At 39.8% G+C, this 21,659-nt stretch overlaps 1 protein-coding gene across 5 annotated transcripts in view; it reads left to right on the top strand.

The window, feature by feature from the left end:
• The window catches only part of kdm4b (lysine (K)-specific demethylase 4B), a 32,915-nt gene that overhangs the window by 7,679 nt on the left and 3,577 nt on the right, over window positions 1-21,659 (top strand). For all 5 annotated transcript variants that reach the window (XM_089000126.1, XM_089000127.1, XM_089000128.1 and 2 more), the window contains 19 exons: window positions 1,085-1,260; window positions 4,578-4,692; window positions 5,776-5,969; window positions 7,111-7,160; window positions 8,643-8,746; window positions 8,975-9,112; window positions 9,959-10,155; window positions 10,249-10,490; window positions 10,584-10,744; window positions 10,853-10,988; window positions 13,180-13,343; window positions 14,092-14,296; window positions 15,348-15,424; window positions 15,520-15,575; window positions 15,963-16,071; window positions 16,718-16,906; window positions 18,353-18,589; window positions 18,789-18,908; window positions 20,103-20,195. In XM_089000126.1, the coding sequence (XP_088856252.1) occupies window positions 1,085-1,260; window positions 4,578-4,692; window positions 5,776-5,969; window positions 7,111-7,160; window positions 8,643-8,746; window positions 8,975-9,112; window positions 9,959-10,155; window positions 10,249-10,490; window positions 10,584-10,744; window positions 10,853-10,988; window positions 13,180-13,343; window positions 14,092-14,296; window positions 15,348-15,424; window positions 15,520-15,575; window positions 15,963-16,071; window positions 16,718-16,906; window positions 18,353-18,589; window positions 18,789-18,908; window positions 20,103-20,195 (2,763 nt within the window). The remainder of the gene's footprint in view (window positions 1-1,084; window positions 1,261-4,577; window positions 4,693-5,775; window positions 5,970-7,110; window positions 7,161-8,642; window positions 8,747-8,974; window positions 9,113-9,958; window positions 10,156-10,248; window positions 10,491-10,583; window positions 10,745-10,852; window positions 10,989-13,179; window positions 13,344-14,091; window positions 14,297-15,347; window positions 15,425-15,519; window positions 15,576-15,962; window positions 16,072-16,717; window positions 16,907-18,352; window positions 18,590-18,788; window positions 18,909-20,102; window positions 20,196-21,659) is intronic.

Here is a 21,659-nt window from a genome sequence, read left to right as displayed (position 1 = left end):
GTGGGCATGTACATAACACAACAGGGAAACTGCAACGCTTACATCTTACTGTATTATGTATACAATTTAAAAAAGTCATCAATCTTCTTCTGCTTCCCATTTTTACCTTTTAACACAAACACTTCAATCTCGTCTGCTACACACGAGCTAGCGTCTGAAAATGAAAATGGCTCTGCTACACGGGTGCTGGGCACGTAACCAAGTCACCTGACCAAGTCGACCAATGGCGCGACTGATGGCGTGACACGTGACCAAGTTGACCAATGGCGCGACCGATGGCGTGTCACGTGACAAAGTCACACGGCCAAGTCGACCAATAGCGCGACCGATGGCGGCTCATGTGACCACGTCGACCAATGGCGCGACCGATGGCGGCTCACGTAACAAGACACGTGACCAAGTTGACCAATGGCGCGACGGATATATCGATATAAACAACAAAAATGGCCGACGGGGGATGAAAAGGAGCACCGTAATAACCGGATTATCGTAATAACCGGGTATCGTACTAGACGGTACTAATTATACATAAAAAGACTAGAAATGTGCAAGGGAAATGAAAATAGTATCGTAATAAGCGGTACTATCGATATAACCGATATCGATATAACGAGACTTTACTGTGTATATATATATATATATACAGTAAAGTCTCGTTATATCGATATTCAAGGGAGTCCGAAAAAATATCGATATAACCGCGACTATTGATCTATCCGACCCTGTTTGCATGTAATTTTCTCCGTGCGTGCATAGAAATAGTATTGATCTAACCGGGACTATCGATATATCCGATATCGATATAACGAGACTTTACTGTATATAAGTGACTTCTGGTGACATACCACTCCACCATTTTTTTATATTCTTTAATATATTTTATTTGGATTGCTAAGATACTCTTGTTGGGAACTGATATGGGTGGTTTTTTTTTAACACTATTTCTATTGGTCACAAAGGTCAGATGTTGAATGAATTATTTTTTCATGAATAATTTTTCAAATAAAATGCTTTTCTGTTACTGTTGTTCTTGTTTCTATGAAAAGAAACTCCTGAACGTGCTAAACATCATGTCTCCGACTAGGTGATTCCACCAGAAGGTTGGAAACCGCGCAAATCCTATGAAGCCATTGAGGATATGGTGATCCCAGCTCCCATCATGCAAGTGGTGACTGGTCAGTCTGGGCTGTTTACTCAGTACAACATCCAGAAGAAGTCCATGACGGTGCGGGAGTACCGGAAACTGGCCAACAGTAAAAAGTAAGTCAACATTCTCACAACAGGGATACAAAGCCACACAATCTTATGTACCTCTTCAGATGGTTGAATGTTGATTCGTGCAGATTGGGGTTTTAGTTTAAAGGACAACCAACACCATTTTTTGTTTCCTAACTGACATCAGAAAAACGTTTTATAGCATCTAAAATACCCAAAACACGCAGGCTGATATTTTTAGTCAAATGCAAAACACCAATAAAAATGACTTAGTGTCCACAAACTGCCACAAATCAGCTCGGGATTTTAAGAAAGTCCCACCCCCAGTTCGTAACGTCACGCCAGGTCATCTTAACTTGCTCTAGAATCAAAACATATGCTTTCTTGTTACTCGTCCAGTTATGAATATGATTGAAATAGGACAGCATAAATGTTTGCAATCGATTTCAAAGAGTCCTACCATGTATTATTATTATTATTATTATTATTATTATTATTATTATTATTATATCAATTCGAGCCGTCAATGACAGCAATGTAGCATCCCAGAAAATGCACAAGATGGCGCCCAAGCTCCGTTGGAAATGGGCGGATTTTTCTGCTGGGAACTTGTGTCAGCGAGTATCAAATAGTAGTCTTGGTGCAACACACAATGATTCACCATCGCGTTATTTATGTTTTCCTTCTAATTTCGGCATCAACACGGATTAACACGAAGTTTTCAGACCAAACAAAGTACCACAAAATGTATTGTGTGTCACTTTCTCAGTCAGTGATGATACCTCCCGTGACGTTACGGGAGGTATCGTCACCAACTCAAAAACAAGACTTCCAGGAATATTCTTTGCCATTTGTTTAGATGGGACATAGACTGCATTGTTGCATTGTCCTGGCTTTGCTTATTTAAAGGACAACCGACGCCTCTGGACAATTTGTGTCCATAATTTGTATAATCACTTTAAATGACTTCTACTGAGCGTATTTTAAAGACTCCACCGCATATAGCTATATTTTACGTTTTAAGACTTGCGCTGAATATTCAGGAAGTCTTGTTTTTGAGTTGGTGACGAGTCCTCAAGTCACGTCAATGAAGGAACGCCCCTGACCGAGAAAGGACATACCTTGCATCACCTCAATGCATTTTGCGGTACTGTGTTTGGTCTGAAAACTTCGTGTTGGATTGGATTGGATATGCCTTTATTAGTCTCACAGTGGAGAAATTTACATTCCACAGCAGCAAAGTGTTGATGGCGAAATTAGAAGGAAAACATAAATAACGCAATGGTGAATCATTGTATGTTACACCGAAACAACTTTGACTTTCGTTGACAAAAATTCCTAGCTGAAAAATAAACCCACTTCCAACGGAGCTCTGGCGCCATTTTCTGCATTTTCTGTGACGCTACACATCAGTCTTGATCCCTCAAAATGACCGGGAAGACCTTCTTTAATCGATTGCAAACATTTATACTTTCCTCTTCAGAACTATTTGAATCATATTCATAACTGGATGCGTAACAAGAAACCATATTCTCTGAATCTGAAGCCATTGTTTTGATTCTCGAGCAAGGCAAGACGCCTTGGTGTGACGTCACGAACTGGGGGCGGGACTTTCTGAAAATGCCCAATTCGCAGCTCAATTTTTTCGCAGATTTTGGACACTTTAAGTCATTTTTATTGGTGTTTTGCATCTGACTAAAAATATCAGCCTGCGTGTTTTGGCTATTTTAGATGCTATCAAACATTTTTCTGATGTAGGTTAGGAAATTCAAAAGTGATGTCGGTTGTCCTTTAAGGGTAGTTGCATCCAAATCAGTTTAACTCATTATTGCCAGGTGCGGATAGCCAAGAGGTTATTTCAAGTGTGGTATCTCAAAATGAAGCCCGAAAAACCAACACTATCAGTCAAACAAGCCATCATTGGGCTGAAAAAAATAGAAATTTTGTTGTGGCCAAATCAACTGTTTGGTCCAGTCTTAGAAAGAGAGAGGGACATACAAGTTCAGCAACACCAAAACACGGAGAAAAAGCATCGTGAATGACAAATAAATCATTTTCCTGCTTCAAAGTGCATTGGTCAGTGCTTCACATTACAGATAGACAATGACCCAAATACTGCGAAAGCAACCAAAGACTGAGAAGTGAGGTAATGTTCTACAATGAAAATGTTTTGGCCAACTGACTTCAAAGCCTTCCCGGCCTACCTTGAGCTTTTGGCTATGCAAGTCCACATGACTAGCCCCCCCCGGAGCGGGCAGCACTGCAAAAGGTGATCCCGTGCACCCCGATCACCTGACGCAAACGCTGTGTTGAATCCCTTGAGTGGACTGCACACACCTGCCCACTTACCCACTCAATTAAATCACCACCTGTTGTGAGTCTCGCAAGATTTCATGAGATTTTTCAAGAATTACAAGATCTCGCAAGACACAATGTTTCGAGAATTAGACTTCAAAAGCCAACCACTATTCATTATTATTTTAGAAAGCAAGCTAGGCAGCCAGCTGGATAGCCAGCTAATAATTAGTAAATAGCTAGCTAGCTGTTAGTCCTTTTCATCCCAACGTCAAATAGACTCTGTGACCTGGCAGGCTATAAAGCTATCTAGCTATATAGCTAATAGATAAACGGATAGATAGCTTGCTATCCAGCTAGAAAGCTAGCTAGCCAGCTAGATAGCTAGCGAGCCGGCTATCTAGCTGGCTAGCCAGATTATGCTACGATTTATTGTGTTATGTTATGTTTTTAATTTCTCTCTTTGTTTCAAAACAGGATATTTTTTTCAAAATTACTGCTGAAAATACACAATTATGATTCAGTTAAATAAATGTCAAAACAATTATGACTTTGTTTTTATCTTTTCACACCCTCCACCCTCACCTCTTTCAATTTTGCTGCTGTAGATTGCAAATTTCCCCATTGTGTGACGATTAAAGTCTTTCTGATTATTGGTTTTGTCCGTTGCAAGATTTATAATAGGCCTAAAGATTGAGTTTCATTTTGATTCAACACATGTTTCATTTTGATTCAACACAAAAATAAGAATGCAATCATGAAGGAGGAGCATTTATTGTAGAGAATCTAAAATTCCAGCATTTAAATTCTGCACAATCTCTAAATGATGAGTCAAATATATACCGTACAGTTGTAGTTCACTTCACAATAATTCCCCCAAATTATCAATTATTCACAAGAGCTCCTGGCCACATTCTGCTAAGGCAATGAAAGTGTCAGAATTGCAGATTATATATTAAAACACAAATGCTTGCCATTGTTGGTTTGACTGTAATTTGTCATTACAGATTCATTGTCAACTCTGTACCTTTTCACTCAACTCCACTTGTGTATTTGTCCTGTTTCAGGTACTGCACACCACGGCATAAAGACTTTGATGACCTTGAGAGGAAATACTGGAAAAACCTAACTTTTGTGTCACCCATCTACGGGGCAGATGTTAGTGGCTCTATCTATGATGAGGTATGTGTTGGAGTGGTGTTGTCATTTATTTCTGCACAATTTCAAAGAAATTACCAATAAAATAGAACACCAGCTCATCTGGGATTCTTCATAGCAAGATTTAAGAAGTAGACAAACAGGTTCATCATGCCCTTTCAGCTTGTGAACATGACCAAACTTGGAAATAGGTAAACTACGATTGGTCTTTACCTGAGCCCAAAGGGACTGTGATGTCATTTCCAGTCGATAGCGAGTGGCAAACGTCATGCATGTCAGTTTTCCTGTTTTGAATAACACAGGAGGTTAACCATAACTTTGCTTGATCATGAACTGAATCAGATATCAGTGACAGAGCTGGTACATGGGTTTAGAGAGCGGATTTTTCAAGCTCAAAATATACAGTAAAGTCTCGTTATATCGATACTATTTTTATGCACGCACGGAGAAAACTACATGCAAACAGGGTCGGATATATCGATAGTCCCGGTTATATCGATATTTTTGCGGACTCCCTTGAATATCGATATAACGAGACTTTACTGTATTTCAGTAAGTAGACTTGAGCATTTCAACGGTTTTGTCACATGCTTTTCATTGGCTTACAAAGATGCAGTTTGCTGCACTAAGGGCACACGTCATCTGGAAGGCCTGCAAAAAAGAGTGATTTTCAAAGCTGTTGCACCATCTGGTGGTGTAACCACAAATGTACGACGTGGGCCATAAAATTCCATACAAAGTGCTTGGGAACCAATGACATAAAGCAGGGGGTGCCCACCTCTGGTTCTTGAGAGCCCATATCCAGCCTTTTATTCATGTTTCCCTCCTCCAACACAACTGATTAATTCTATCAGCAAGATGTTCAGATGACTGATAACAACCTTGATTATTCAAATCAAATGTGTTGAGGTAGGGAGACATATAAAACATGTTTTTGAGGACAGGACTAGGGCACCACTCTCCGAGGGTAATTGAAACATAAACAAAATATCAGCTCTACATGTTCCACATCAATGGAAAATTGTGGCCCACTCTATAGACTACAAAGTTATTAGTTCAAACTTGTGGTGCTTGACTCTGTCTAAAGCGCATTCTGTTCCTAATCAGGAAATTCAAGAATGGAACATTGGCCACCTGAATACGCTGCTTGATATGGTGGAGCAAGAATGTGGAATCGTCATCGACGGTGTGAACACTCCTTACCTGTACTTCGGCATGTGGAAGACCACCTTTGCTTGGCACACTGAGGACATGGATCTTTACAGCATCAACTACTTGCATTTTGGCCAGTCCAAGTCTTGGTCAGTCTCCCATTCTTCTGTGTAATTTTTTTAATCACGTTAGCTATTTAACTATTATTTTTTTTCTCTAACAAGGGACATGTGTATAGCATAACATAGCAACAATGGCCCAAAGTATTACCAATAGTTTAGGGGGTGTTCATGACCTTTGGCCTTATAAGCACAAATCTAAAGGACACTGCAAAAAAACATTTTTTTTCCCTAGGTAACAAGGGGTGATTGCGCCGAGATTTTTTTACACAACTGCGTAAATTGGGCGAGATCCTACAAATTCATGTACTGTATTCATTTTAGTTGTGACAAAGGAGACCCGTTTTCCTGAGGAACACAACCTACACAGGAATAAATGGACGGGTCATGTAAACAGAGATATATTATTATTATTATTATTAGGGCGGCCCGGTAGTTGAGTGGTTAGCACAACGGCTTCACAGTGCAGAGGTCGCCGGTTCGCGTCCCGGTCCGGCCTCCCTGTGTGGAGTTTGCATGTTCTCCCCGGACCCGCGTGGGTTTTCTCCGGGTCCTCCGGTTTCCTCCCACACTCCAAAAACATGCATGGCAGGCAGATTGACAACTCCAAATTGTCCCTAGGTGTGAGTGTGAGAGTGACTGTTGTTTGTCTTTGTGTGCCCTGCGATTGGCTGGCAACCAATTCAGGGTGTCCCCCGCCTTGTGCCCGAAGACAGCTGAGATAGGCTCCAGCACCCCCCGCGACCCTAATGAGGAATAAGCGGTACGGAAAATGGAAATATTATTATTATTATTATTATTATTATTATTATTATTAATTGTTAATTGTTAGCCAGCATTTCATTTTCTGAATTATTACTTTTGTGTCAACGTAGTTGTGTCTCACTTTTTTTGTCTGCCTTTTTTTAAATCATGTAACTTGCCGGTTAATATACCAAAAAGGCATTGTGTTTATTCTTGACCCAAATTGTCTTATTATATACAGGAAACATTTTTTCTCACTCTTGCTGTTAAAAAGATGCATAATAATAACAAAAGTATGTCTGATTTTCTTCAAATTATGATTACAGGATATTGTGTCACTTGGCTTTAAATATGACCGAAAATGCCTAAAATGTTCATGTTGTCCTCTGCTTGACCAGCTGATAATTTTTATTGCTTTTCTCTGCAGGTATTGTATCCCACCAGAGCATGGCAAAAGGCTGGAGAGATTGGCTCAAGGTGATACACCATTTGTACAGTTTGTTTTTATTAAATTGTATTATTTTAAGTTGCTCGGGTGTTCTAAGATGATCTGGGAGAAACAGCACAATATAACACAGAATACCAACAATTTAAGAGCTCAAGTCACATATTACTAGTGCGCACCGAAGTTCATTGTTGAATGCGTTAGCTCTTTTCTCAATACTTTTAGCAAACCTCACGATCAGTCCACATTTCCTAAGCCCCTGTTCACCATTTCAAGACATCAAGGTCAAGTTAAACCAGATGGATACAATAGTTTGCCAATCTAAAATAAAACAGATGCATTGCACTTAATATAACCCCAGTAATTATGTACACAACAACTTTCTATTGAGTTTTAGTTTTTGGAAGTGAGCTATGAGGTAGATGCCAATTCCAGCCATCATCTTTATTTTAAAGCAGCTGACAACATGTGTAAAGTGGGAGGAAAGGAACATGAATGTCATTTAACAAGCACCTATTGACCTATTAAACCCCGCATCCGCTCTGGCTGTCTCAACATTTTATGAGGTCCTAAAAAAGACAGTTATGAGTGTCATCGGATTGCCTAATGGGTCTCTGACAATTGTCTTGTTACTTTAGTTTCAACCCCTTTCTCACATTAGCCAATACGACAGTTGATGTCTTATCTTTTCTTCTTTACATCTGGTCTTTGTTCGTATACATTTTATCAGTCGACAGAAATGGCAAATTGGTACATTGGATTGGATGTACCGTAATTCGTCTCGCCGTGGAGAAATTTACATTTCACAGCAGCAAAGTTATGAAAGGAAAGAAAGAAGTATAAAACAAATTACAGGTGCTGCTGTAAAGGCAGCCACTCTTGCGGCACTTGAAGTAAAAAAAAACCCCAAAACAAATAAAATAACATGACAACACAAAGACAGTCATTCATTCTTCAGCACTTGCTCTACCCTCTTTGTGACATGAAGCAGTTCTAGATGAAAGAGGAGAGGATCAAAGCGTTCTTTTCAGCAGTGCATGTTATAGATTTTTTATTTTCAAACTCTAAAATACAATGTTCTAAGTTAATATTGTTATACAGGTGGCTCTAATACTATTTTAATTGGGTTCAATAGTCTGGCTTTGAAAACACATATTTTACCTTTACCATCTCAAACAAGTCATGAGATAATTATTGGCCCTTTTCTGTCTTCTCTTATATCCAAACACCTCCATTTATGTTACATGCTATTTCTGTGTGGTATGATTCCTTGTTGAACACATTTCTGTGACTTGTTCATATCAACCGCTTAGGACACAAAACACCTTGTCTTTCCAAACTTGATCATTTAAGCAAAAAATGAAAACATTGATTATTACGTGCCAAAAGCCTGACAGCAGAAAACTTAGATTTCACTTTTTAAGTGCAACATTTTTTTCTTGATACCATTGAGAGTCATGGGTTTTTGTAGTCACATATAATTATGAATCATCATTATTTGTACTCCCCTGCAGGTTTCTTCCCTGGTAGTTCTCAAGGGTGCGATGCTTTCCTTCGTCACAAAATGACTTTGATATCTCCTTCCATCCTGAAGAAATACGGCATTCCCTTTGACAGGGTAAGCAGCAACTTTCAAAATTGAAAACGGACATTTTTCATATTTATCCCATTTTTTGTTGATGTCCTTAAATTAAAGCTCAGAGTCTGTACTTAAAGCGCACCATGGTTCTTTCATGTTAAATCTGGCATGATTTTAAATCGAGTACTTTTTAAAAATGTGACTTGGGGTAAATATATCTATATAAATATATTTTTGTGTCTTCTGAATACATATTTGTGTGAACAGGTAACTCAGAATGAAGGAGAATTTATGATAACCTTTCCGTATGGCTATCACGCTGGCTTCAATCATGGCTTCAACTGTGCTGAATCCACAAACTTTGCCACTTTGCGTTGGGTTGACTATGGCAAAACGGCTACTCAGGTAAGAATGTACACATGAAATTTTATTATTTAGATATTTGGGTGTGGGGCGTGACCCTTATTAGAATAAGTAGTTCGGTGAATGGACGGAAATACCACCTGTGAACATATATACACAAACGCGTGTGTCTCTCTGTCATTGGAAATTACAATAGAACAAAATCTATGACTGAACAGTATTTGTCCAATAAAGTTTTCACAGTTTAGAAGTTCTCATGACACCCAGATCGTCATCAAACTTGTGACTTTTTTTTCACTCCCATTATTGGAAAGGTGGAAATGGAAATTAGTAATTAGTAATCAGAATTGCACTGCGGAGGCTTGTAAACCGTGTTACAGGCCAAAGGCCGCCATTGTCACATAAAACTCAGTATATTGCAAATCAGGCTTGAAGCTATTATAATTTACAATTTGCATAATTTTGCAGTTTCCCTAGATCATCTCATTTGAACCATATCATCTTGAGGGAAAGATGCCCTTGCTGACTTTTGCACCCTTTTCACTTATTGTCTCCTTCGGCTTGTGATATAAATTTCACTGACTCTGGCGTTGGTCTGTACATTTATCATGTTTATCCCAAATGGAAACTAAATAATTTGGGTCAAATAATTTAAAATCTAGTATCAATCCAGACTGATATAAACCAAACTCACACATGTGCATGTGTCACACACACTCAGGTGCATGTTACTCAATGAAACATTGATGATTAACAGTAATTGTTGTTCAAATTTGTATTTATTTTTTTTTACTTACAGGGACTTGGACTCATTGAGTACAAATGGTGTGATGTAACATAACCCCTTTCTAAAATGGTTAATGTGTTTGGTTTATTTTTTCCCTTTAGTGCTCCTGCCGTAAGGACATGGTCAAGATCTCCATGGATGTTTTTGTGCGCTGCCTCCAACCTGATCGTTATGACTTGTGGAAGCAGGGAAAAGAAATCATTGCGTTGGATCACAGTCAGATCACAGAGCTTAGCAGCCCAGAATTGGAGCGCTGGAGACAGAATCGTGTCACCTATAGAGCAAATCTTCTGCGCAGGTGAGACATAAGTCTCCGTTTTGAAAGGGCATTGTGACATGAACAAGTCAAGTTGTCTGCATATGTGGTTTGACTTTCTTCTTGCATTCCCAGGGCCATGCATAAAATGAAACTGTTCCGCCGTCTTAAGTTGGAGGAGGTAAAGGTGCTGGCAGAAGAGGGCATTGAGTTAAATGCAGTTGAATACCAGCGTCACGTAGAAGAGCGGGAAGCCCGACGGAAGCAGGAGAAAGAGGAGCGTCTTGCCAGAGAGGCCATGATGACCCTCAAAGCCATGGAGGACCTTGAGGCTGCAGAAGCTTCCTCAAAAGCAACTGAAAATTCCGCTCTAGCGGGTAAGGAGTTGAAGAGCTATTCTGACATTTTGATTTTTTTTTTCTCTGCAAAGATTTAAATCAGACATGTCCCCCCATGTTAATCTTGGCCAGATCTAGAGGCCCAACAGCAGAGAATGACTGACAGTATGACAGAGGATGTTCAAATAAAGCCGAAAAATACTGCCATCACTGGATTTCAAGAAGCATTTGAACAGTTTGCTGCGTCACGGTCTGTCTTTGAAGATGACACAGAGGAAATAAGTTGCAACCAGGTACTTTACACCTGGAAAATCTATTGATCTTTTAACTTATCATATAGTTTGTAATACACAAGCAAGTTTTAAAAAGTCATAGTTTATGGTTTGTGACATTTGAAACAGAAAACAGTTTGTCAGGCGAGCTACTCCAAGATGAAGGTGACAACAGCGGTTAAGAAGAGCCGCCGCCACCCCCTCACCAAACCACCTGTGCGATCTCCTTTGTCAGTTGTCAAGCAAGAGCCGACTTGTTCCACAGGTAACATCATAATATTTTTGTTTATTTTACTGTCACTCCTCTGCGGTGTCCAAAAGCAGTTTTGCCTGATAGTTGATTACCGATGACATCAATCCATTGAGTTGTTCATCTTTGATTTTTCCACGTGGCCATTATTTGAAATTAATAGTACAGAATTTGAAATTAACTGGGTGCTTTTCTCCCGTGATGAATCGAGAGCCAGGAAGCAAACTAAAGGGAGCTTCATCCTTTTAGTGATAACAACGTCAAGACCAGAGCAAAGTTTAGGCCCTTGACTACATCTGGTCCACCCACAGTTTCACTGTCAATAAACTTCCTCTTCATACAATACAATCTATTTGGAATTCCTGACGGGGAAAGACTCATATGAGTTGACAGTTCATACATTTTATTTAATGTATGTTGAATGAATGTTTACCTTTTTAGTACAGTATTTTATACATTATTTTATGCATGAAATTGCACATTAAAATGCTGACCAACACATAAAAAGCAATGTATATATACAGAAAATCTTAAGCAAAATGGCAGACACAAATAACAAACATAAATGTAACCCAGGCTAATTGTACGTTCGTAAAGAAAAGGATTATGAATAGGATTTTTTACCTTTGTCGTGGTCAGCAGAAGGCGCAGGTGGACGGAGGAAGGAAATTTATTGTTTGGAAGGAGTCCCCTTCCATAAAAACTTTGGGGAGCTCTTCTGTCAGAGGGGTGTTCACACGTTCAAATCTCACGTGCGAGTTGACAGCGGGGGGCGGGGCTGCCTCTCCCGGCCTCCTTCCACCTGCTGTCAATTCACTAATTACGGACACGGGGCATTTATATGGTTCGCGATCACCTCGCCAATGCCGGATGATTGACTCACCTCGCCTCTCTACCGTATCTGGACTCTTCCTTCGATTCGAGTATATCCGGTCCGAGGTATTTTCCCCGCATCCCGTAAATTTATGTCATCTTCCGGGATTGTGTAATTTTGCACCCTCGTGTGCCATTTGCTTTTTGGCGTAGTAAGCGGGTCGAATCACCCCTGCCTTTTTACTTGCTGTGTTTTCTTTGTGAATAAACATCCTGCTTGGTTAGTACTGCTTTGGGATCCCAAACATTCCACTACGTTCCGACGAGTCAGCTGCCGTCACTCTCGCTCGGAACGTGACAGCTACGGATGACTCGGCTACAGGATGTTCTTTTCTCTTCAAATATCTATCCAATGACACTTGCTCTCACTCCCATAGCCACATCACGAGATGTCACAGCCTCCTTATTCTTTAATATCGTACTGATCGTAGATTTCGCCATGCTGTATTTCCTAGCCAGGTCAGACACTCGCACACATCCTTCATATTTTGCAATTATATCTTTCTTAAATGCAATAGTTGTACGCACTGCTTTTCTTTTTTCACTCGTAGCAGCACTTACTTTCTTTGGAGGCATGATTAGGGGCTAAAACTCTTCGTACATCCGAAATTAAACACGAGCAAAACGCAGCACGTCTGCAAGCGACAACTGTTGGTCACGGAGAGAGCGATACACCCGTACGCCGCTCAGCACCCCACCCTCGCGTACGCACTCACGCGTCGTACCGGCGTTCAAACTCCGATTGTGGTTCGAACTACGAAGCAAGAATATCTGGAATATTTTGTTCGAACTCCGATTTGTTCGAACTGTGAGGCGTTCGAAAACCGAGGTACCACTGTACATAGAAATAATACAGACAAAGTTGAGTTTGTCATGTTTGCATTGCCTGTGACAATGTTCCTGTCTTTCATGTGGTCTCTGCAAAATGAATTATCCACCTTTGTTCAATGCACTAAGGACTTGCCTTATCATTTTTTGTTTCTTTTGGCATCCAGATAAAGAGAAAATGACAGGTGGAAACCTGAGAGATCTTCCTGTGTCCTGTTTTCTGTATCAGTCGCTTCAGGGGGTTCACCTAAAAATTGATTCTCAATTTATGGGAGCATGTTGGTTAATCTATTTGTGTCAATCAGCCAATTGCCAGTATACATGTATTTCAATTGCTGTCCCATACACTCAAACAGAATGCTATTCTTTCTCAATGCTCACTCTTACACTAATTTTGGGCATCTGAAAAATGCTTAGAAACGTTCTATGAAATGAAAATGCAATTATTTTTTGGTTGATTAACAAATTTAAAATTTAAAACTTTCTCACGTTCTTTTGTCGTCAGAACCTTCCTCATGCGTGCCACAGAAAAGCAGCACGGAGCAAGAGGAGGAGGACTCCCGGGAGAAGAACTTTCGCAACTTCTTGGCTGAGAAAACTTTCAATTCTGCTGTGTCAGTACTCCTACCACACTGTGCGGTCTGCTCACTCTTCTGTCCATATACAAAGGTACCTACACACAAACCTTTGTACTGGCCTTTACTGTGGTTATGGAAGTTATTGGAGCATAGAAAATTGTGATTTTTATTTAACTAGGTATGTAGCTGCGGGTGATCTAATAACTAAACTAGTCATTTTAGTAACTGCTCTTAAAAATAATGCTAAAGTATCAGAAATTAGTTAGTTAAAATATTGATACGTAAAATTGCATTCATGGATCTACAAATTGTCTGTCTTTATTGTTCCAATTCTTTTTCACACTTTGGGAGGATAATGATCCTGGACTATCTGGTGCATTATACTTGCTCTTTGTGCTCCTATCAATCACTCTTAATCCAAGAGGACTGTACTGTGTTGCCATAGTAATAGTGTTTTAGTGGGAAATGAGACCTGGAGATAGGAAGACAAAGTGGTCGGTCACATTTTTGTGTCAACCTTAAGTAGTCACATGACAAGTGCAGTGCATCTTTGATCTTTGTGTAATTTTCGCAAAAACTGGAAGCGACCACTTCAAATGCCCTGACTATAAGAACAAATCAATGTAGGAAGACTCTCTGCATTGTCACACAAATTCTCCAGAAATTGCATTCTCCCGAAAAATTACCGTATTCATTATTAGACGATAAAATGACCCTAGCATTTCTACAAATGTTAGTCTTTCAGTGAAGTCAGAGATTGAAAAAGTGTGATATTGGAGTAAGTTACAGCATCACAGTGATAAATCAACTTTATATTATCTTTCCGTTTGTCGATTTAGCCAAACCAGGAGCGCAGCAAGATGTCTAAATCCCAGCGGCCTCAAATCCCACGCCATGGAAGTCGAACTCGCCCAATTGTCCCCGAGATGTGCTTTAGTGTTGGGACAGGCAGCACTGAGCCTCCCCCCACTAGCAAATACATCGAGGAGGATGGAACCAGCGTCTTGATATGTTGCTCCTCATGCAAAATGCTGGTTCATGCAAGTAAGTATTAATGAATTCCATGCAACCCAAAGTGATTTATCCTCATCCGTACAGAGATTTTGATTTTGTTCCTAGATATAGTTTTAGTTCTTACTGTCACTGCCACATAGTTGTTTATTTGGATTGGATAGAACTTACCTTTATTCGTCTCACAGTGGAGAAATTTACATTTCACAGCAGCAAAGTTATGAAAGGAAGATGAATGGAAAGAAACAAGTAGGAAAACAAAATAGCCACTATATAAAATAAATAACAATTAATAACTAACAAATAAATAAATAATAGGACAACACAAAGACATTGAGAGTCATTCATTCTTAACCACTTTCTGTACCCTTTTTGTTACATGAAGCAGTTCTAGATGAAAGAGGAGAGGATAATAGCATCATTTTCACCAGTGGACCAGGGAATTCATGGTGGAATGTGCACCTCTCCTACAAGCTAAAAGTTGAAAGCAAACACATAGCTGTAGCATCCGAAAAGAGATTGTCTCACATCTTCTGTCCCATGTAAATCCGCTTCAATTCCAAGCTGCAAAATTTCCACATAAGCATCGGCCCTCTGCGCTGACGCTCCTTTCTTCTCACCGCGGGCTCCTCAAGCCCTTTCTCATGTTTGCAAGAGATTTTGCCAAACACATGATGTCAGCTAGACTTGTACCTTGGTACACAGCCAAAAAGCATGTACGTATGACCAAACATACCCAGACTCGGGCAGTATCACAAATACACAACAATGCACTCTGAAGGTGCAGCAAGGCTTTCAAAAAGGCAAGTGCATCACGTGAACCCTCGTGGGCCAAGCTGGACTTTAAAGTCAGTCTGGAAAGTATTCAGAACGCTTCACTTTTCCCGCATTTTCTTAAGTATTTTTTCAATAGGGCTGTAACATAAGAAAATGCGGGGAAAATGAAGCGTTCTGAATACTTTCTGGACTGACTAGCTGGAGGGAGGCAGGACTTCTTTTGTTATGAGAACAAGAAATCAGAATAACTGTTGAAAACATTACTAAAGTGGATATTCTGGAAAATCACAAATATTTTCTTTTACAGGTTGTTTTGGTGTTAACCCGGACATCGTCCAAGATAAGTGGACATGTCCTAGATGTGCGGCAGGCGCCTGGGAAAAGGTATGTGCTACAATAATTCTTAATTCCTGAAACAAATTTCCACAAACCCGGGATTGTGTATTAATCCATATTTCTGGTTGCATTATATTTTTCAGGATTGTTGTCTCTGCAACTTGCGGGGAGGAGCTTTAAAAGTTACCGTAGATAACAGGTATGTTGTGGTCGTCCCCTGTGGCAAAACACATATCACCTAAAACAAAACAAAAAAACACTTTCCCACACAAAACACTTACATACTTACATACAAATGAAAGCCCAAGGTCAAAGAAATTAGTCCAGTAATCAAAGTCCAATTATGTTTGCATTTTATAGAAAATCGTGGAAATGGTAATACACAATTACAAGGTCAAACTCAAAAACCTTTCAAAATTTAACATATCATTCGTCAGCCATTTCAGCTTTTAGATTTAAATGTGTAATCTAATGCAAACAATATAAAATTACTAGCACATCTTAGCATCAGTTCCCGGAGAGTCTCAACATTGTATGACTCGAGATAGCTGTTAAAGCTTTATTGGTGTGTCTCCTCTTGAAACAGGTGGGTCCACATCATCTGTGCCATTGGTGTGGCCGAAGCTCGTTTTATCAATGTCATTGAGAGGGAGCCAGTAGACGTTAGTGCGGTTCCAGAAACACGAAAAAATCTGGTAAGTTAATGCACAAACATTGAAAATGTGATTGAGCAAGATGATATCAAACAGGCAAGGGAGAGTAGTATATCTCTATATATTGTAAACATGTTCCTGACACTTAACGTCAACGCGGCTGTCTTAATTTCCTTTTTTCACTGTTCTGTGATCGCTTTTCTTATTCAGGTTAAGGTTTGTGCACTATTGTATTGACGCTTGACCTGGTTACAGCTGGTATTTAGTCTTTTGCTTTGCTTTCCGGTTAAATTTGGATAAAGGTACAAGCTCTATGTATGTCCTGCTAAAGTGAAGCAGGTTAAGAGGATTGAAAACGCCGAAGGACTTTTGCAGATTGGAAAATGTTTTTGCCTGGATAAGAACTCATTAGACACGAATTGCTGCTAAAGCCAGAATTATAGCAGACTTGGGGTGAGTTTAACACTCACAAAGTTGGGAGGAAATGAAGCAATTTGTAGAATGGATGCTCCCCAATGGTTGTTTGCTAACTTGTGCAAGACCTCTGACGAGGAAAGTGTTGCGAATTTGAAAGGACTTTGAGATGGGAAAACTTCCCCCTACTTTGAATACACATTGTGGTGGTTTTAAGATTCTCTCAAAACGTTTAATAGATATTGTTCCTCTTTGTCTTTTATCCTCATCACAGGTATGCATGTTCTGCAATGGCAAGAATGACCATAAGAACCGTGGTGCATGCATCCAGTGTTCAGAGGAAAACTGTGCAACATCTTTCCACGTTACATGCGCCCAAATTGCTGGAATTGTCATGAAACCAGCCGACTGGCCCTACATTGTGTCTGTCACCTGTCGCATGCATCGAAAAATGGCTCTGAAGGTGAGCGTTATCAACAGCAGCAATTTACCTTTTCATTCCGTGTAAATGGTGACCTTTGTGGAGCTAGCGGGAATCTACTGTGTGGTCCAACAAAGTCTACACCTGCCTCCTACTCAAATGGCAGGTTTTTATGATGGAAACATTAACCAAGATGAATCATTTCAACTGTTTCCACTACTAATGGGACATAACCTGTACAACTCATTGAAAAAAACATGCACGGTTACACAATTGAGATAACGGGGTTGTGTAAGTGTGCAAACTATGTACCCTTTTATAACTTTATTTATTATATGTGGCTGTGTTCAAAATTAACCAGTCATATTCAAACTGGGAGCCAGCACAAAGCTGGGGCCTTTTAAAATGCCTTTGATAACCCCACTTTTTTTGTGATGACGACTTGCACAATGCACATACTATATTCTACAGGGGTATGCTTTTTGGATCCTCTTTTGAACCCACCCTACCCACGTTAATGTCCGCAGTCTGTTCTCAGCCTTTCCTCTATATATGCAGAGGATCAGAACAACATTAATCAGTCTGGTAGAACCCACCATCAAAGTACCACAACAGCATTCACAAATTTTGGAATTCGGTGCATACATACACAAGGCAACCCATATGATTAGGTTCCCTGTCAATTTTGGGGAAAAAATGTAAGGCCAAATTTAAACTTTTGGTGTGAAACGGCAACATTTTCAACTGAATCAAATTTCCAGAGCTGTCATTTTACAGAAATTGGCTCTATGAACAATTTATCTGATTGTTCATATTTTAGTTTTGTAGTATCTATATAAACTATAGTATATCATAGTTTTGTCAAGACCATTACAACTGCAGGGCACGTTGGAGAGTGCTTAATATGTATTTGTGTATATTGTTTACCCACTAATGGGGAATGTTAGACCGTAATGAAACTGGATTAGTCTGAGACTAAACTACTGAGAGTCACCATCGAGAAGGAGAAGGTAGTCATCCAGATTGCTAATGATTGCCGCCAGATCCCTGTTGTTCACAATGGGGAGAAGCTAAGTCTACACACACCAAGGGATAATTAAGAGTGCCATGCAGGTTTTTGGAATGTGGGATGAAACCAGAGGAACCGGAGAAAACCCGCTCATCCTTGGGGAGAACATGCAAACCCCACACGGCGAGGCCGGCCGGCACTGGGATCGAACCCAAGACCTGCACTGTGAGGTTGATGTGTCACATATCCGTACGATTAAAAATATAAAGTGTATTCCATGTCCCTGCTCTAACCTTGATATGATAAAATCATTTGGCTCATTCAGAAATGCATACAAACCAAAATAACACAAACACAGTTTAGTTCAATGTCACAGCAGCCCTTCTGTATCATCAAATCATTGAAGAAATACCTCGAAGACAACGAATGAAATAATGGTGTATTTTGATTGTATTGTATGGTTTTGTTTTGTTTTCTAGCCATGGACACCAGCTGAAACACCAGCTGAAACACCAGCCAAAACACCAGTCAAAACACCAGTCAAAACACCAGCCAAAATCCCCCAGCGTCCCACCCTGGGTCAGAGGGTAATTGGCCGCAAGACTGATAGCTGGTATTATCACTGTACCATCATCGGCATGGCAACGCAAACCTTCTATGAGGTCAACTTCGTTGATGGCTCATATTGTGACAACATATTCCCGGAAAATATAACAGTGAGTGCCTGAGAGACAGACCATAGATCTTAGGGACCGTCTGAAGTTTCCTAAAATAATAAATGTGTTGTCAATGTCGCCCACAAACAAAATAAAATGGTATGCATTGGACCTAAAAAGCAGAACACTGCGCTACACTGATCTTGCAAATAAATCAAGGTCCTCTGGAAGATTACCCCTAATCTATTTTCTTCCTCAGAGTCATGACTGCCTGCGGAGTGGTCCTCCTAATGCGAGGGAGTCGATTGTGGTCAGCATGGCTGACGGTCAAGAGCGCAATGCTTCCTTTGTCAAACAACACACCCACAAGCTCTACCAGGTGATTATAAATACACATACTATCTTGAAGATGCTGATTTTGTCATTGAAAATGTAAATGTGGCTGCAGCACAAAGTGGAAGGTACTCAATGAAATAGTCTTTCATTCAAAAGCAGAAGATACAATCCACCTGTTAGTATTCATACAAAAATAGGCTCAAATGTGTGCCATAACATTTTTTTTATGTTAGATTGTAAAGATAAACATAATCCATGCGCACCAAATCCAGCAGACATTTAAACAGCTTCTTCCCCCAAGCCATTAACTCTTTGAACTCTTTCAACAGTAGCCAAAATGGAACTGTATAGTGCCACTTAGCAGTTTTTTTGACAACGATACTAGTGCAGCGTGTTCTACCGGAAACAAATTCCTTGTGTGTCCTACATACTTGGCAATAAAGATGATTCTGATTTTGATTCTGATTCTGATAATGAATGGTATGAACTTGTATAATCTGTTTTATTGTTGATCATTGAAATATTAGTGGGAAGCACTTTTCCTCACAGTTCTGAGATTTGCGGTTCAAATCACAACATACTGCATGCAAGGGTTCCTCCGTCTAGTCAAGCTTCCTTCCGTGTCCCTAAATCATACTTCCTATAAACCTAGTTCTTATAGGTATCAAGAAAAGGCTCCAATCTTTAATATTTTGGTCAGTTTCCTAATTGTACCATGGAAGTCATTTGAATGTTTCGACTCTGTTGTTGCTTTGAATGTTGCTAACTGAACAGACCCATTTCACAGTCTTGTCTAGGTTGGTATACAGAGTGACCCAAAAAGATGTGTTCCCATGAAAATTTCAATTGTGGCTTTCATTAAAAAGCTATTTATTTCAGATTACAACCACCCATTATTCAGTTTATGGAAGACCATTCACCAGAGTTTCAGCTATTCGGATTTGTTTGTTCCAAATGTCCACCATTTCGTTGCGAGCAAACCTGTACTCGTCTGACAAAGTTGTCCATCATTTTACACACTGTTCTTTCGGGAGGGTGACCCAAAAAGATGCATCCTACTCAGTCCCTCATTGCAGCAATGTTTTCTCCCGATACTTCTTTGTTTTCGCTGACCAAACTTCATTTTTATCCAGCTCACCTTATGTAACGATAATTTGGGGCCTAGTTTTTGAGTGAACCCTGAAGTGTTTTTTTTTTCCAGATGCGATGACTAACTCCCTTTAACTATGGTCTACAGGTTGAGTTCCAGGACAAAAGTCAGCTCTTGCTAAAGCAATCAGAGATCCATATGCTGGACCAGGAACTGCCAAAGAGGGTCCGGACTCACCTTGTGAGTATTCTCTGAGGGCAGTTGTTGCCTTTGATTTAGAGAGGAAAAGTTAGGTCCTTCCACACTGCTCACTCATCAACTCTGAACAGGGATCCCAGACGTCTGCTATTTAGCGGAATTCCACTTTTTTTCCCGCCAAAGTGATATTTTCTATTTTCATATAAAAGTTCTTTTATTTTCATATACACCCGCTAAAACATTTGTTTTAAAGGGTGATAGGATGTTCAGAATGTGTAGTGCTTGAGTCGGCATGCTTTCGTGTGTTTTGGTCGATGTCGGTTGCTTCCGTTGACATCGGGATCGCTCGGAGTAATATACCAGACTGTGTGCGATGAAATGAGAAAACAAATATGGCAGCTCCCTTACTGCGCTATTTGCCAGTAAACTTGCGCTAAACATTGTCGCATTTTTGGTACTTGTATCTTTAATGTGTTAATGGAATCGACGGTGTAGGTTAGATTTATATAGATTTTGTTTTGATGTAAAGCGCACGTGTTCCGTATGATTGCTCACTCGGGAGAGCACGCAACTTTTCACATTGCAAAGATGTCATGGAAGAGAGATATCATACACAAGAGTGATAGTGGAACGCTGACGGATGGAGGGATAAAGAATTTGTGGAATTGGGCATGGTTAGAAAAACAAGTAGACGGATGCCCGCTGTCAGATTTCGTATTCAAACATAAAAATCCGGGGAAAGCCGTTTGCAGTCTTTGCGATGGAAAAGTGATCTACTATGGTGGCATCGGTTGGCTGTCACTCAAACAGCATCGTGAGTGAAGCAAACATGCAGAGAAAAAAACTTGAAAAAGCAGAATTACAAACTACCTGGTGAGTCATTTTGAATTCATAAATTATTCTAACGAAGGAAATTATGATAGGGCATGTTTATTACTGTTGACCTGTAGTATACCATAATTTTCATTATTATTTATAATACTAACTTGAATAAAACCTGATGGGGGATGACCAACGTTGGTGAAAAACCTCTATAAACATAATAAATGGTATTTGTATAATTAATAATAATAATAATACAGTTCATTGATAAGCGCCGTTCGAAACTCTCAAGGATGTTTAATATGCAGTCTTGCATTCATAAATTTACAGCCCCCTTGACCCCCGGCTGATCTGATTAAATTTCCTCTATTTTAATTTCCCTTGGCTGGGATCCCTGTATGAAAGAGGGGAGCTATCATTGTTCGGTAGTGGTGGCTTAAAATGAGCGATTAATTATGCTGTATATTTTTATCCATCATGCACTATGAGGGCAAAATGTTGGAGAGCTTTTATGATGTCACCTTCCAATTGTGGGAAAAACAGAACGAATACAGTATGTCTCCATTATTCAGCAAATTGTAGGAACCTTTGAAAATATGTATTAGTTATTCTTACTCGGATTCTGATTTTGTAGTTATTTTGACAGCAGGCTAATTGAACATCTAAATCAGGGGTGCTCAATAT

This window comes from Hippocampus bargibanti, linkage group LG07 (assembly GCF_051943395.1).
Source record: "Hippocampus bargibanti isolate YZ-2025 linkage group LG07, ASM5194339v1, whole genome shotgun sequence".
NCBI classification, from domain to species: Eukaryota; Metazoa; Chordata; class Actinopteri; order Syngnathiformes; family Syngnathidae; genus Hippocampus; species Hippocampus bargibanti.
The sequence above is the reverse complement of the archived record's forward strand: the minus strand, read 5'-3'. Positions and strand labels throughout refer to the sequence as shown.